We start from the raw sequence: 16,304 nt of genomic DNA, 5'->3' as shown, positions 1-16,304 counted from the left end.
TGCCGTGCAGCGCCTCGTTGTTTGCCCTGACGGCCTTTATCTGCGTCTTCGCCTATGCCCAGCGCGATACATAGCGTCTCCACCTTTTGCTGCGAGCCCCGGCGTGTCTCTCCCGCTTCAGAGCGTCATCTACGGGGCCCGAAATACTCTTGACTATCCCGCCCATCACTGCCCCAGAGGGAAAAGCGCAAGTGAGCCGATCGTGTCTCTCAACCAAATCCATATCGAGCCGTTGAGCCCACCACGGCCCACTGCCACCATCTTCACCCCGACGTCGATTCACAGCACCAGTGCACCCACGCCATTGCCCTCGCTGTGACACCGCCACCGCCGCCCAGCCCAGCGCGACATGAGACTATCCGCCCACGACGTGCGCCTCGACAAACCGTAGACGGGCTGGCATGGTTGCACGCCTCTGCTGAGCTGACACGTCCTGAGCTGTGGTTGCCATGGTCGACCCGAATGCGGGCCTGACAGCGGAAGGGGAAGTGCGGGACGACCAGGCGCACTCGTCGCCGGCGTCGTCTGTGTGCCCCCCGACCGCGGACGCACCAGAAGCACCAGAAGCACCAGAGGCATTTGGTGAAGAAAGAGAAGGGCAGCAGCAACATGGCGCGTCGCCGCCGAGTCAAGGCCAGGACGACGAGAACGACTGCACGCCCCGCTCCGAGGTGCCTTCCGTGCCAGAGGCCCTCAACGCCAGCCTCTTATCGCAGATACACACGCTCGACCCGGAGCCCTCGTACTTCTCTCCACAACCCCTCCGAATCTACTCGTCGCCCATCCCCCGCGACACGTCCGCGTCTTCGAACCCCTCGCCCAGCACGAGCGCCCACGCCTCGCAGGCCTCGCTCTCCACCGTCAACGAGGCCGCGCCCGCCGCTGCACCTGCCCCCGACCGCCCGGCTTTCATGCGAGACCTCTCGAGCGCTTCGACGGCCAGCAACGTGACGGTGCGGGCCAACTCAGTCGACCCCATTCACCCCTACGCCCTCCCTCCCCGCCACCGCGATGGGCCCGTCTACCCCAACCAGTCCTATGCTGCCCTCCACCTGCAGCAGTACCCCCAGCCCTATGTCCCGCCCATCGTCCGCTCCCGCAGCTCCCACCCCTCGCACTCGGCCGCCAACTCGCTGTCCAGCCTCGGCGCCTTCGGCCTCTCCCACGAGCACTACAGGGACATTATGGAGTCGGCCCCACGCACTGTTGGCAACTCACCGGTGAGCAGCCCTGGCCTCTTCAACCCCACCACCCGCCGCCCTTCTCAGGAGCCCGACCAGCCCGACGACGGTACCTATTCCACGCCCTGGCTCCACCATACCCACCGCCAGGCGCCCAAGGAGACCCACATTGCCGATGTCCAGGCCGACCCCGTCTCCGGACGCAAGATTGTGAACCAGTACGAGATCATCGACGAGCTTGGCCGAGGCGTTCACGGCAAGGTCAAGCTGGGCAAGGACCTGGTGCACGGCCGCTACGTCGCCATCAAGATCGTCGACCGCTACTCCAAACGTCGCCGCCTCGGCAAGAACAACAGCCACGAAGACAAGATCAAGCGCGAGATAGCCATCCTCAAAAAGGCCCGCCACCCCAACATCGTCAGCTTGCTCGAGGTTATAGATGACCCAGCTAAGAAGAAGGTCTATATCGTACTCGAGCACGTCGAGCTGGGCGAGGTCAAGTGGCGGACTGAGGGTGCCAGGGAGATCTGCCTCGTCGAATGGCGTCGCTTCAAGCGCGAGTCCCAGGGCATCTTCGACAATGACAGTGCAACGTTAGAAGACGAAAGGATCATCCGCATCGCCCACCAGAAGCTTGCCCGCCAGCAACGTCGCATGGCCAGAGAGGCTCACCTACGTCGGAAAGACGGCTCCTCCAACCAACCCTGGAGCTTGGAGTTTGCAACCGACTCTGAAGACGAGGGCTCCGACAACGGACGTAGCTCGCAAGCATCCCATCTAGAAGACGAGCGTCCGCACAGCCGCGTCCAGTTTCGCGAGCGATCAGACGTCGCAGGCCACCACGAAGACCACATGGAGACCGCTTTCCGATCGCCTGAGCCGGTAAACAACTCTTGGGCCGATGGGCTTGAGGGAACCATGTACGGCCCTTACGACACGGAGCTCATCCGAGGCCGCGTACCGAGCGTTGCTGGCAGCTCCTCGTCACGTGTGACCGACTCTGGCGAAGAGATCCCTGAACACTTCAATTACGTCCCTCTGATGACTATGCATGCAGCTTGGGAAGCCTTCAAGGACACTGTCTTGGGTATAGAATACCTGCACTATCAGAACGTCATCCATCGAGACATCAAACCTGCCAATCTTCTTGTAACCAGGGAGCATCGCATCAAGATATCTGACTTTGGTGTGTCGTACTTGGGACGGCAAAAGACTGATGAAAGCAACGGCGAACACTCTGAGTCGGACTACCAGGAGGTTGACGAAGCCATTGAGCTGGCGAAGACTGTGGGAACCCCTGCCTTCTACGCCCCCGAGCTCTGCCGTACAGAGATTGACGCAGAGACTCCCCTCATCGACGGCGGGATCGATATCTGGGCTCTCGGTGTCACGCTGTACTGCCTTATCTACGGGCGCGTGCCTTTTCACGACACAAACACATTCACGCTGATGAAGGTCATCAGCGAAGACGAGCCCTACATCCCTAGGTATCGGCTGAAACCCGTCGCTGAGCAATCAAACTCGCGGCCCAACTCACACGGACGCAACAGTCAGCCAATGACGAGCACCAAGAGAGCACCGCATGATCTCGAATACGAAGAGGTTGATGAAAACTTACGTGACCTACTGCGACGATTGCTGATCAAGGATGCGCGACGTCGCATCACTATACCAGAGATCAAGCGCCACCCGTGGCTGCTATCCGGTATTCCCAACCACATCTCATGGGCAGAAGAGACAGACCCTAGCAAGTCCTATGATGGAAGAAGGATTCAGATTTCCAAAGAGGATGTCGAGGAGGCCGTTGTCCCTATTGGTTTCGTCGACCGCCTCCGCTCAGCCGCTAAAAAGACATCCGAGTTCGTCAAAGGTTTCACAACTCGCAGTTCAGGTTCAAGGCGCCGTGCGCAGAGCTCGGCTACCAACCAGGACGCGCCCCCCAACATCAGCGCAAACTCTTCGAGTAGTACTATCAGTCAAGACGCCCGGCCCTACGAAGGCCGACGTGGCAGTCTAGCACCCGGTGCTATCCTAGAGATTCTGACTCGCTCGCGTGAAGCTGAGCATCCGCTCTCTCACAGTGTTACAGCGAGTCCGGAGGCGAGAGAACGGTCAAGGTACTTTGACAGTCCCAACTCCCGTACTGCATCACCCGCCCAGATGCTGGAGAGCCAACAGCGACCGCCAATGCAAGACCGAGCCATCTCTTCCATAAGCACCATTCGTCAAGCGGATCTGGTTCCCGGTCGAACCGCATCTCCAGGATTTCCTCCAGCTCTACCTGGTACCCCAACGGCTCTAGACACACCTGGTGGCTCACAGTTGGGTGGTCTATTTGGTGGTCTGCCACGGCGTGTGGTCAACAGCATGAGAAGCAGAGACAAGTTGAAGCCCCCAAAAGAACATAGCCGCGCGAGGTCGATCGATAGACTGGTTGGTGGAGACGACGATGCCCATGGCGTCCCAAGCCTGGCAATCAGCACTACATGTGCTTCCGGCCAAGTCAATCAACCTGACGCCCTAAAAGACATGTCTCCCATTGCTCGAAGCTCATCGCCTAGCCATTCAGAAGCTCAGTCTTTTGAACGTCTTGACCCCTCGTCGCGGCAATCCTCGTTGTCGTCACTGTCCTCCCGCCTGCATCGAAACTGGGCGATCGCAAACAGTCAAGAAGTTGGACCCACCCTTGGGATGGCGCCTGATTCTAGACGATCACCGCAGCTGCTTCAAGCCGGCGATCAAAGACCCTCCAGCCCTACCTCGATTGCACGAAAGAAATCAGATGACCGTTTTGATCGCGCGAAGGATGAGTACCGTCGACGACTTGGAGTGGAACAGTCAGCAGCCCGTGAGCGAACTGATTCTATTACACGATCACGGCCTACATCTTCTCATGCACAGACTGCATGTCCACCAAGTCCAGATGATGAGATAGTCTTCAGTCAACATAACAATCGAGAAAGCTGGCACCGAAACGATCAGTCCTCTGAGAATAGCCCTCTTGGTGGATCAAGCCGCGGGTTGGCCCTTTCCTCTTCCGAGGATCAATTCTCTGCCATGTCACAGTCCGAATCGAACCCATCAATTCCCTCGGTCGCGTCGGCCGGCTCCCCAACTCAAGTTGGTTGCGGTTCCTTTGATGAACACTCCTGGATCTCCACAGCGTCAGCCAATCACCTTGAGGCCTCTATCGATGACGCTGCTGGCTACGATGGCGACCACGCTGTTGAAAGCGATGACGATTCAGAGAGCGACGACGGAATGGTCCTGAACTTCAGCAGCAAGAAGAGGTCTGTCGCGTCATCATCGCAACGAAGCAACTCCGTCTCCAATGGCGAACTTGCTCGTGCCAGCATTCACGTCCGGCGATCCACTCGCAGTGGAAGCAACGGAACAGTCAAGAAGATTCCTCCACCCGAGCTAGAGCCAGCGGACAATCGTACAGCTGAATCGCAATAACAACACCCACATACCGTACACTGACAACTTTACTGTCATCTCCGTCATCAACTACACGATACCCAAGATCTACCCGCTGTACGAATACACATACATTGGATTCCCGTTTCACGCGTGTGTACATATACGAATTACAGAGCAACAACATGACTTTACCACTACCACCAAGGGCAGGCGCAGGGCGTTCTCACTTAGCTTGGATCTAGGCTGCATGCATCGGCGAGCGTTATTAAAAGACGGCGTTGTCTCTTTTCTCTTCTCAGCATTTACTATTACCATTCTGTATCTATTTCCACTTTTTCTCTTGTGTGGCCTGGGCCTCCGTTTGGTTGAGAATGAAGGATGAATTGTTGATGATCGATGAGAACATAACCTCGGTAAGCGATGCGCTCAACAAGGGGGCTTTGGCTTTCCTGGGAAGCTGTTCCGCACATGGCAAACTGAAGGGGATGGATTACTGTGTCCTTAGCTAGTTACTACTCTTCGCTTCTTTGAAGTGTCTTTGATAGCATATTGGCTGTTTGTCAAGCCGTGTAGTATAATGCATGAACAGGCATAATGCCTGATCTTGTTGAACTTGACCGACATGAGGATCTTCACCGCATTCAGTGATGATGCTATTCTCCACACACCTCGGTTGGACATGCATCGAGCATCTCCACCCTTGACAAACCACAACCGCAACCGTATCTGCGGTTCCCTCCCCTAGCAACTCGGCACCCCATAGTAAAAGAAAAAGTCAATTTCCGACATCGCTCCTGTTGCGACACACCTGCATGTACCAATCTCCCAACAAGATTCCCAACCGATCGGTATTGTACCGACTCCCGAGCGGTATATACGTAGTAATCTATGTAGTAATAATATGTCACCGCCGTCTCTTATTTTTCAACAGCCGCCTTACCCAGACGGAGTTCCTGACGTTGCGAACCCTGAAAATTCCCTAAACTCATCCAATTTCCCCACCAACATTACCGACATTAACATGTTGACCACAGATCGCCGATCGCGAACCTGCATGCATGCAGGTGTACAGATCGGGGATCCTTCTCTTACCTGCATAAACTCCAAGCAGTTGTTTCCTTTTTCTTCTGACAACGGATAGCTGTATGCAAGTCATCATATCGCAAGTAGATAGCAAGTCTGCTGGAATGAGCGACCCGCAGACGTCTCACCGATGGGCGATTGAGGCTAGCACAAGGCAGGTTCGAGCAAAAAGACGCACATGCATATGTTTGGCAGCCAGATGCGATTGCATGAGAACGGAGACATGGGAAAGTACCGTAAGCTAGAAATCGCTTTCGTTGTGGCTAACGCGGAGGTCGGGGTCGACAAGGCTCAGTTGAGTAAAGACTATATTGACGTGCAGGATCGCAACTAGCTCGTTGGGTTTGACGTGGAGGGAGGCTGCAAGCGAGGTAAGGTGATGTGCACCATCGCTAAAAGTTGCGTGCGAAAGACCTTTTCGCGGGGCTTAGCACACAATCCCAAGCTACTGGCAGGTTGGTCACAAGTAGCGTTCTTTGTCGTCTACATACACGCAGCGTATACAGCGTACAGCGCATTGACAGAAAACTAATGCTGAGCCAGCAACCTCGAAGGTGCAGTTCATCACAATCAAGCCAGGATTCACATCCCAGCCGATCTAGCGAGGCTGAAGCACTATACACAATCTCCATCCTTCTACCTATACCGGCACGCTGGGTTCGGAGTTGTCTCCCTTGTTTCCCGTTCGCTTCGGTTGCCGAATCCGAGGCTATGCGTTGGATTACAGGGAGCGAACGCGGTGATGGGGTTGGGGGCGGTTGTGCTTCTGTATCTGGAGGCCGGTGCAGGAATGTGTAATTTGGGGGATATTGGATGGGGTGTCAGAAAGAGCTGCGGAGTGTGCGAATGCGGATCACGAAGCAGGAAACAGGAGCACGGAAGGAGACTGCCCTTCCGCATGGAGTGATGCGTACAGGTCTATACACATATGAGGTGTTAGCTGATGCTACATACATATGTGCTGAAAACTACCAGTATTGCTTCGGGAGTCCTTGTTTGACCAGGCCATGTGTGCCAATGGTCCGTTATGCACACTCCATCCCTTTGATGTCACCTGGAAGCGACTGCGATTCTCCATAGCCGCGCCATGAGCGAAGTCCGGGTTCCAACTATCAGCGATAAACCACCATGCAAGTCATCACCACCACCATTTCTCCACAAGCGCGCTTTGCCGCAGTCCAAGAGCCGTTTCATCTCAGTCAACGACGTTAGACCTCCGCGGCAAACTTGCTCCATCAAGTCGACCAGTGACATACCCCGTTCGGCACGCTCCGAACTCCGACTTTCTACTAAGACAACCTTATGTCGCCCGCCTAATCTCATCACATCCCATCACATTCCTCACTTCCACTGAAAATCATTGCTCATTGTGTACAAGGCTCTTTCCTTCCCCGCAATTTCTCGCGTGGCAGTCATCCTTTTCATGCATGACATACACTGGCCATGACCTTTCTCCTCACACATCTCGCATCTCACGTAACATCACCCCCAGACCCCGCGATATTCATCTCCGGTATACGAGGTGTCGCTGGATATAGGCTAAGCAAGGGCACCTCGTCAGATCTTACCTCACCCCAAGGAAACCAGTTCAGGGCTTGATTCGACGGGGAAAAATTCCGTAGATACGAAACACCAAGTCGCTTGTCATGTTCCATCATGTCCGCGTTTTGCTGATCCCTCCATGCATGACATATGGGCGTCACACCGATCAGAAGGATTGTCTCGGTTACTGTGAACAGAAACGTGCCCCGGAGGCGAGAGAAGGAGCTAGAAGACTGAGTGAAGACTGCGTTGACCGGTGTGAGATACTGTGATGAAGATGATACGTAGAGTCAGGTCTGCATATTCATGTCTTAATGACGGTTAGCCAGGGAAGAGTGATGAACACCGATGATAAGCGGCATCGGTGTGATGAGTTGGTAAAAAGGGAATAACGATAACGGGATTATTGCGATCCGGATATAGTGACAGGCAAGCGTCGAGATGCGTGATGCGTGTTGAATGTTGGAGACTAGTTGGTCTTGGTACCTGTTTCCTCCATCTGTAGTTGCGCTCGATTGTCAGGCGGTCGAGATATGCTGATGAGGGCCTACTTCTTCGTCCGCGTACTCTTGCGGGTACCTTCGACAGGTGGTTTGGCCTCCGACGCTTTACGTTTCGTACCTTTCTTCGCTACGGGCTTTGCAATCGTTGCTTCGTCACCGCTGCCCTCTTTCGTTACTGGTGGGATTTCTTCTTGTTGTGCTTCGTCTTTCTCCTTCTCACCCTCCTCCGCCTTCGTGTCAGCTTGCACATCCGCGTCTTTTCCCTCATCCTCCTCTGTCGCATCTTCTTGCACACTAACATCCACACCCTCTTTTCCAAGTACCCAAGCTACTCTCTCAACGTCAATCGCCATCGCTAAAGGATCCCTCTGCCCGAACCCTCTTCGCAATCTCTGCCTTAGTGTGGACACACGATCGAGCATCATCTCATACTCCTTGACATTATACTTGATCTTCTTCTGCCAGCCCGTTCCATCTTTTGCGCTGCCTGTTTCATCATCCCAGACAGACCATCGAAACAGTTCATCAGAGAAGAAGGGTATTTCTGCAGGTCGAAGTACAGAGAGAAGCAAAGATGCAGTTGCTGGACCTACACCCTTCAACCCCACAAGGATCTTAAGCGCGGGAATGGCGTCGGGTTGGGATGATTTGCTCTTCCAGAGCGCAGCGTAGGCCTTTTTGGTTGTTTTCTTGACTGCCTCTGGCGTGTTGCTTTGGACCAGGCCTAGTAAGGCTGGACGAAACGTGCCGTGCTTCCTGTTTCGCCATTAATTCAAAAAACCGCATATGTTATCTCGATTCAATGGTACTACGTACAGCTTCCATTCCACGAGTGTCACGACTTGATCTTTCGTCAAGTGCTTCTCGCTTTCTTCTTGTGCAGCTACGGCTTTGCGAATGATGTCATAGCGTTGCGCGTCCAAGTCGCGTAGCTTCTCGGGGACCATGGCAGGGTAACGCGACAAGACATCCTTAAACGCACCCAGAGTTATGGTTTTAATGTGGAGTGGCGGCATTGTGGGTGTTGTTGGTGGGTTTGCGATTGCGAGGCAGGGTGGAACTGGCGTGAAAGTGGGAAGACGCGACGATAAGCCCGCCGCGAGATCACGTGCACATGACATTGGCTGAGTCGCCCTCACATCCCTTCCGCAGAAGATGACTCTTTTGTATGACCGGTACGATCTATGCATTCGCTCTGAAAGATTCTACCGTGCCATAGTACGCACTGCAGCTACTATACATGTTGTAACCTCAAATATCGAATTCGACGCTTCATCTATGACCATGGACGATAATGCACCGGACGCCCGCCTCAGCATTTGCGAGGAGATGCGACAGGAATATCCACCACGCCTTCCTAAGAAACAATGGTATATGAGCAAACAAACAAACAGCCTTATGTAAATGCAAGCTCCAAACGCCTGGCTAATCGACATTTCACATAGTCTTCCTTGGACGTCCACGACCACGCTTCCCAGAACTCGAACCGCGTGTCGGTACCATAGCAGGGCGACCTGGTGGTCTGCCAACAGGTTTCTTCGGAGCTGGTGCGCTCGCAGGAATCTCATCATCACTCTCCGAATCCGACACATTAACAGCCTGAGGCTTCCTATTAACAGCGGAAAACTTGGACGCTGGTGCAGTCACTGTCGTCGTAGTAGTGACCTTGCTTGGTCCGTTACCGTTCCGCTTGGATGCCGCAACAATCTTGATCTTCTTCCCATTCAACCCACTCAAGATGGAGTTTGTGGTTGGCGGTGGCCCTGTGCGGACAGGCTCTGGTGTTTTGTCCTCAGATCGCGTGTCATCCTCGAATGGCTCCTCATCAGCGGGCAGGTCACCAAGGAATGTGTCCATAAGCTGGTCATCGTCCGAATCGGGGAACAGCGCCATCTTCGCTCGCAGATTCTCCTCGGCCTCTGTAGCTTCAGCTTCTGCACGAGCTTTTGCCTCCTCCTCCCGACGTTGGGCTTCCAGGGCAGCGGCAGCGGCTTGTTGTGCGAGAATGAAAGCTTCACTGGACTGGTCGTCCTCTTCGTGAAGACCATCTTGATCAGAGGCATGCCCGGAGACATCACCAGCGTTGTTGGGTTCCGGATCTTCGGACGGTGGTCCTGTAGGTCTGATTCCAGCTTTTGGTTTTGCTGGCATAGATTTTCGGCGCTCATTGTACACGCGGCTTCGCTCTCGGTCTTTCTCCCGGTTGGGCCTTACAGCTCCATCCCTAAAGTCGGACGGCAGCTCGGTGGGTAGGTCTTCTTCACCTTCATTCCTTCGCGCCAACCAGTTCGACGCGCGCCCACGCGGGCGGCCAGTGTGTTCGGGCTCTTCTTCCTCGCCACCAAACTCCTCATCAGAATCGAGCGTGATCTCTTCAAATCGTTTGGAGCCACGAGGCCTGCCTGGTTTCGCAGCGCCGCTGATTTCTGGATTGCGCTTGCGCGTTGAGTATGCCTCATCCTCTTCTACTCGGATCCGATATGTCTTCGCGTCCTTCTCTTTCTCAGCCACGCTCTTGAGAGTGTTTGGCTTCGGCACAACATCGGACTGTAGAATGGACCGCATGTCGCCAGACGCTTCGATTTTCTCAGGAGTGCCTTGTCGCAGGACTGGTGCGCGCTCGGGGACGGGTCTTTGGCGGATTCGGTCAAGATGGCCAGTGGCCAGAGATAACTTTACCACCTTGGATTTACCCTTCATCTTCGCGGCAACCATGATGAACCTGTCCTCGCGTTTGGCATCCTCGAGCAGCTTCCTCTGTACCTCTTTTTGATATTCCTTGCCAGATGCATTCTTCGGTTGCAGGGGTTGTGCTTCGTCGTCCTTCTTCTTCTTCTGCTTCTTTGCCTTGGCCTTCTTCCGCCGGTTGCCCTGTACATCCTCGTCTTCTTCGCGACCACGCTTCTGACCCAGACGCGGAATCTCCCCATCCATGCCAGGATCATGGTAGTATGGAGCACCATTTGCCCCTCCGTCACCATTGTCGTGAACGACGCCGTTGGCATCCTCAACGGGAGAATAGGTAATACCGTATCGGGTGTAGCCGTGACTGTCATCTTCAATGAATCGCGCATCAAGAGAAGGATCCGCCATCTTGTCCATCTCCGCTTGCAGCATTCTGCGTTGCATTGCACTCTGGCCCATACCCTCCTCTTCCCGCAACCAGTTCAGATTAGACACACTGAAATCGACGAGACACTCTACTGAGCGTATATCAGCCACTTTCTTGGTGTCATGGCCGAGCAAGGTTCCTTTAGGTTCGTATGGATGTTGTCGGGGATCACGTCGACAAGCGCCAGTATTGCAAACTCGTCTGCAGTGTGGACACTTCCAGTTGTAAGCCTCCATGACGTTTACCGGCATCATGTCGTGTGCTCGAAACAGGGTACCGTAACAATAGGACAGGTCACAGCTCGTGCAGAATGCCATTTTCCATTTCGGGTGGCGATGAAGACAGAAATGGCACGACTTATTCTTTGAAAGGTACTGCTTCGACTTCTTGTTCGCAACCTTCTTGACGTTGCCGTATTCATCGACAATAGGCTCTTCATCATCGGAGACGCTCTCAGGTTGCGGATTCTTAACATCGACGAAGGGCCGGACTCGAAGTTGCTCTTGACAGACTGTTGCCAAAGTCTTCTTGCCAAGATATCGTCGCTCTTCTTGCAGTGGAAGCGGAGTCTTCTCATGTACGAAGCCATCGATGTCGATAATCTGAGCGCGCCACTCTTCGTACTTGTGAAGGAGGTCCTTCCACTTCCACTGTTCGACCCATGTGTATCCTGATTGACAACCACAGCTTCGTCCCATGCAATAGCAGTCCATGCAAACGTCGTACGGTTCTTCAATCTCAGAACTGAACAAGTTCTTGCAAGTCTTGCAGCTAAGAAAGCGATTGAAGATGTTGCATCTACAATAGGCACATGTTACGTTGCTGTCGTAGGGAAGAAACTCTGGGTGTTCTCGTGAGTCCGGTGCAAACGCCTCTGATAGCAGAATGGCCTTATACAGATCGAAGAGCTTCTTGAAATCTTTCTGAACTTGCTTTATTTTAACCGACGTTTGGATTGCGACTGCCTGTTCGCCACCCGCTTCGACTTGAGCGCGCGCGGACTTGATGAGGCTGGAGTATTTCTGAAGGGTATAGTAGACGATCGCCTTGTTCTTGTATTGCTCGTCTCTGCAGACGACTCGTGAGTTGGGCAATGCCTCGTTCAACGCGAGTTCCAGTGTTTCGACAGTCGTCCGGTTCCAAGCAATCTTCATGGTTCGCGTACCACGATTCCAAACTTGATGAGGAGCTAGTGGTGGGATGAGTATAAAGTCGCCCGCCCGTTGCTCTACGACATAAGTCTGGAATGGGGCCTTTTTCCAGGCGATGAGCTGCGCGAAATGGTTCTCCACTTCTATGTCGTGGCCTAATACCGAAAGCCAGTATTCCGAGACGACATGCCGATCCTTGCTCTCTGTCATGAACCATATGGAAGACCCAGGACGCTCCTGCTTGCCGTCTTCGCTGATGTTGCCTGATGCATTGACCATGATGTTCTGACCGAGTGAAGCGCACATCTCTCGATGAGACGGGGTGTAGGTGCCTTCGTGGCCAATATAGCACATAAGGTTTTCCGCGCGCATCTCAGGTGGCAGGCTGCTCATAAGATCTCCTGCGCGTCCAATTCCGCGTCCTTTGCGACCACCAGGCTCGTCCAATGCGCCAGGGCCCCCAGGCTCACCAGTGCTCTCGTTGAGGTAGAACAGAACCGAGGGAATGTGCTCCTTCAGTTTATCATGCCACACTTGAGGACAGTCGATATCCTTGAGGTAGATGCGCTGCCTCGCCTTATCGCGGTATGCGTCGTCAGGGCCGTCGAAGAATTGCTCGGTCAGCTTCGTCATATGCTTTAGGTAATGCTTCATGGTAAGAGGAATGTTCTCCTTGGTCGACAGGTTGCGCGCATTCTCGACTGTCTCACTGTTAGCTATGCGCGCCGAGTGCTGCCCTAAATTGCGCTTACCTTTATCGCCATGGTTGTCGCGCAGCCACGAGGGTGTAAAGGTCCAAGGATCCAGCACCTCCTCGAAGCCGTCGATGACAAGAGGCTTGCCGCCTATTATGACGTGCAGCATCACCAGCTTCTCAAAGGCTTCGATGCCATTGTTGGCGATCATCTCGTAGGAAATGCGGTCGACATATTGGAAATTGTCCGCGGTCTCCACAAAGGTGCGCACATCGAAATCGGGCGGTATGGGCTCAAAAGAGGCCCGGGGGCGCGCGGCCGGCATCGTCGTCACCCACGACTAACATCCAGAAGTCGCGTTCTTGGTGTGGGGTTATAGGAGCGTGAGGCACCTCCGCGGCGGCGTCGCAATTGCGAATAGGCGGGGGCGCAGCGGGTAGGCGGGGGCGCGTGGTCGTGATCGCTGGCAGAGCGAGTGCTGCAGAAAGTGTGAGTTGTAGTTGATTTGGCGGCGGCGTGGTGAGCTTTCGGGATGTGGACGTGACCGAGGAAACGGCGTTCTGACCAGTCACGTACCGTCGAGAGTTAGCGCGAACCCATGGTTCAGCTTTCACGTTCCCCACTCACTCACCGTCCCGATTCGGCGCTGGACGGCGGCCGAAGTGTCTTTCCCAATCGAGGTTCCAGCCACTTACATCGTCTTCGATATGTTCAGCATAGCACGTTGAAAGCGAGACCCTGCATACAAGCCCAGCAAACAGAAGACGTATCACGCATGCCTTTACATGTGAAATTGCAAACACTCCTGACCGTCTAAACATCTGAAAGCCGAGTATGGCTCTCTTACGACTTTACGCAGCGCGGGCAGCACCGGTGTGTCGTCAATACACGCGAGATTATTCCACATTCCAGTCTGCCTGCAGACGAGGGCAACTCTCAACACCGCTGTCACTTGCGAGCTATCGTCCGCAAACCACCCAGCTCATCAAGTCAATACGGCAAAATTCGACAAACTTGCAGTCAGGAATAGCGGCATCGACAGCGCTACAAGATGGACCGTCGAAACCACTTCCCGATTACAAGCCACCAACCACCGGCTTCCTGTCATATCTGCCCCAGAAAGCAGTTCCATACGGCGAGCTGATGAGATTGGACAAACCAGCCGGTACATACTACCTCTTCTTTCCTTGCATGTTCAGCACACTTCTCGCTGCAACCATGGCTACCCCTCTCGCTGCACCATCCGCAGTCATCAGCACAACAGCCCTCTTCTTCACAGGAGCTCTCGTAATGAGAGGCGCCGGATGCACGATCAACGACCTCTGGGACCGGAACCTCGATCCACACGTCGAACGCACGCGATTACGTCCAATAGCTCGACGAGCAATCACACCACAGCAGGCTATTGTCTTCCTCGGAGGACAGCTTACGACTGGTTTGGCTGTTCTTCTATCACTCCCATTCGAATGTTTCTGGTACGCGACACCGTCACTTGTTCTCGTTACGCTCTATCCTTTGGCGAAACGGGTGACGTATTATCCTCAGTTTGTCCTCGGTCTTACGTTCTCTTGGGGTGCGATGATGGGCTTCCCTGCGCTGGGTGTGGATCTGTTGGCGAATCAAGCAGCGCTCACTGCGGCAGCTTGCCTTTACGCTAGTAACGTTGCGTGGACCGTTCTGTACGACATGATCTACGCGCACATGGATATCAAAGACGATGTCAAAGCTGGAATCAAGAGCATCGCACTCAAGCACGAAAAAGAAACCAAGATGGTGTTGTCGGGTCTTGCCGTCGTTCAGCTCGGTCTGTTATCCGCTACTGGAGTCGCAGCAGGCTTAGGGCCGGTCTACTTCGTCGGCTCAGTCGGGGGAGCAGCAGTCACCCTAGGGACGATGATCCGACGAGTGAAGCTAAAGGAAGTCAAAAACTGTTGGTGGTGGTTCGTTAACGGTGCATGGTTTACTGGCGGAGCGATCAGTCTGGGGCTCGCTGGAGAGTATGTCGCGCACCTTCTCGGTTGGTATGGTGATGCGGAAGAGGAGAGGAGGTCTATTGCCATATGAGACTACATCGTCCATGCTACAATGGGATGATGTCTGTCGTCCAGAGGATCAACTCGGGTGCACCTGGAAATAGCAGTGTATTTTGACGAAGCTGTATAGATTACATGTATTACTACTACGACACCATGGTATGAGGCTCATGACTTGGAAAGACGTGTAGATACTCTTCTAATTCCTTACAAACTCCTTGCAAGCTCCTAGCAAACATTGTCCTTGATCATCGTAGTTTCGCACATGATGCGCAGGAATCTGCCATCGTGTGATGATGCGCAATGACTATGCAGTTCGTTTCGGGGCTGGTGTTGCAAAGGCTAGTGTTGGAAACCGGCTCCGTTGGGGCTGTTGAGTCTGAAAGTGAGGGTGTCGCTGAACGAATATCAGTCGAAGGAGGATCTTGCACGGATGGAGTACGTGTGATAAATCGCCGGCCTGCTGTCGTGTCATCCGAGTATTGGAGTCCGCTTTCGAGCTCGTATGCTAGTAGTACAGTCAGCGCCAACATACAGCAAATGCCAGTCCCATCAATCTTGTGTACATACACTCGTTAGGACGGTTCCTGAACTGCCGGTATAAAACAAATCCAAGAGAATCTCGATAATGCAGACCAAACAACGCTATGATGACACTGAAGATGGCGGCAATGCCAAACAGTATCTGTAGCGCGACGTTGACTGTACTGTCGTTCGGGCTTGTCATCCCCACGTATTCAGATGCAGCTGAGCAAGGCCGTGATTGGCTGTCGCGATTGTATGTGTGAAGTGCAAAAAGCGATGGGGTGGGCAGAAAAAGACGGATTGGGCTGCGGTAAAAAGGTCTTCACTGAACTGCTGCAAAGATTGCAGACGACAAAACATTTTGAAGAATTGGCGTTTATTTGAATCATCTCGAGGTCTATTGGGATGCATGCCGCAGCAGCGTACAATTGACAAGTGAATCAGAGCCGCCCATCCCGTTTCCCCGATGCCTCCCTCACAGGTCCCAGGGTTTATGCAGATACCTCGCCGCCAACGTCGCTCGAAGGATAATAAGATGTTAGAACTCATGTCCAATTTGAACGGCCTCTGTATCTCTTCTATGGGGTTGGGGAGGTGTTATGGAGGTGTTGTGGAGGTGTACTCTCGGTTGGAGGCGAACGCCCTATCAGCCTATCATGCACTCGAGAACACACCGGTGACCACGAGGTAGGTAGGTGCAGCTGTTCCGTGACTATGATTTGCTCGGGCATTCGTAATGCAGCGGTGTAGACAATCCTGTTTGCAAATCGGGTGACGATGTCATGGCAGACCGTTTTCCTCATATTCGCTCCAGCTGTAAAACTGGTGTGTTCACCGGAAGCTACAAGAGTCAGCCTCGTCCTAGCCTTGTATAAATAAATACCCCATGTCAGCATATCGCGTAGAGAGCCAGACCCGGTGTCATATTAACAAACTGATGATCAGATCAAGTTTCAACGTAGAAACTTGCAATCTTTCTGGTATTGATATGTTTACAGAGTTTGTTTATGGGATCGGTGTTAGTGATGTGACATATGGATAACAAAGAAGTGGGAT

The 16,304-nt window shown here is 53.6% G+C and overlaps 4 protein-coding genes across 4 annotated transcripts; 2 read left to right on the top strand and 2 right to left on the bottom strand.

Annotated features, from left to right (window-relative positions):
* Window positions 1-449: 449 nt before the first annotated feature.
* On the top strand, window positions 450-4,640 carry J4E86_002079 (uncharacterized protein; the record flags this gene model as incomplete). Its single annotated transcript, XM_051442642.1, has 1 exon — window positions 450-4,640. The coding sequence occupies one exon, from the start codon at window positions 450-452 to the stop codon at window positions 4,638-4,640; it is 4,191 nt and encodes a 1,396-aa protein (XP_051306230.1).
* A 3,136-nt stretch (window positions 4,641-7,776) lies between these two features.
* On the bottom strand, window positions 7,777-8,748 carry J4E86_002078 (uncharacterized protein; the record flags this gene model as incomplete). The annotated part of the gene is made up of 2 exons (XM_051442641.1): window positions 7,777-8,488; window positions 8,549-8,748. 2 exons carry the CDS (start codon window positions 8,746-8,748, stop codon window positions 7,777-7,779), a joined length of 912 nt encoding a protein of 303 aa, XP_051306229.1.
* Window positions 8,749-9,169: 421 nt separating this feature from the next.
* J4E86_002077 (uncharacterized protein) lies at window positions 9,170-13,015 on the bottom strand (the record flags this gene model as incomplete). Its single annotated transcript, XM_051442640.1, has 2 exons — window positions 9,170-12,696; window positions 12,748-13,015. The coding sequence occupies 2 exons, from the start codon at window positions 13,013-13,015 to the stop codon at window positions 9,170-9,172; spliced, it is 3,795 nt and encodes a 1,264-aa protein (XP_051306228.1).
* An 893-nt stretch (window positions 13,016-13,908) lies between these two features.
* J4E86_002076 (uncharacterized protein) lies at window positions 13,909-14,754 on the top strand (the record flags this gene model as incomplete). The annotated part of the gene is made up of 1 exon (XM_051442639.1): window positions 13,909-14,754. The coding sequence occupies one exon, from the start codon at window positions 13,909-13,911 to the stop codon at window positions 14,752-14,754; it is 846 nt and encodes a 281-aa protein (XP_051306227.1).
* Window positions 14,755-16,304: the final 1,550 nt, after the last annotated feature.

Source organism: Alternaria arbusti, assembly GCF_024043155.1.
Source record: "Alternaria arbusti strain BMP 1465 chromosome Unknown scaffold_2, whole genome shotgun sequence".
Lineage (NCBI taxonomy): Eukaryota > Fungi > Ascomycota > Dothideomycetes > Pleosporales > Pleosporaceae > Alternaria > Alternaria arbusti.
The sequence above is the reverse complement of the archived record's forward strand: the minus strand, read 5'-3'. Positions and strand labels throughout refer to the sequence as shown.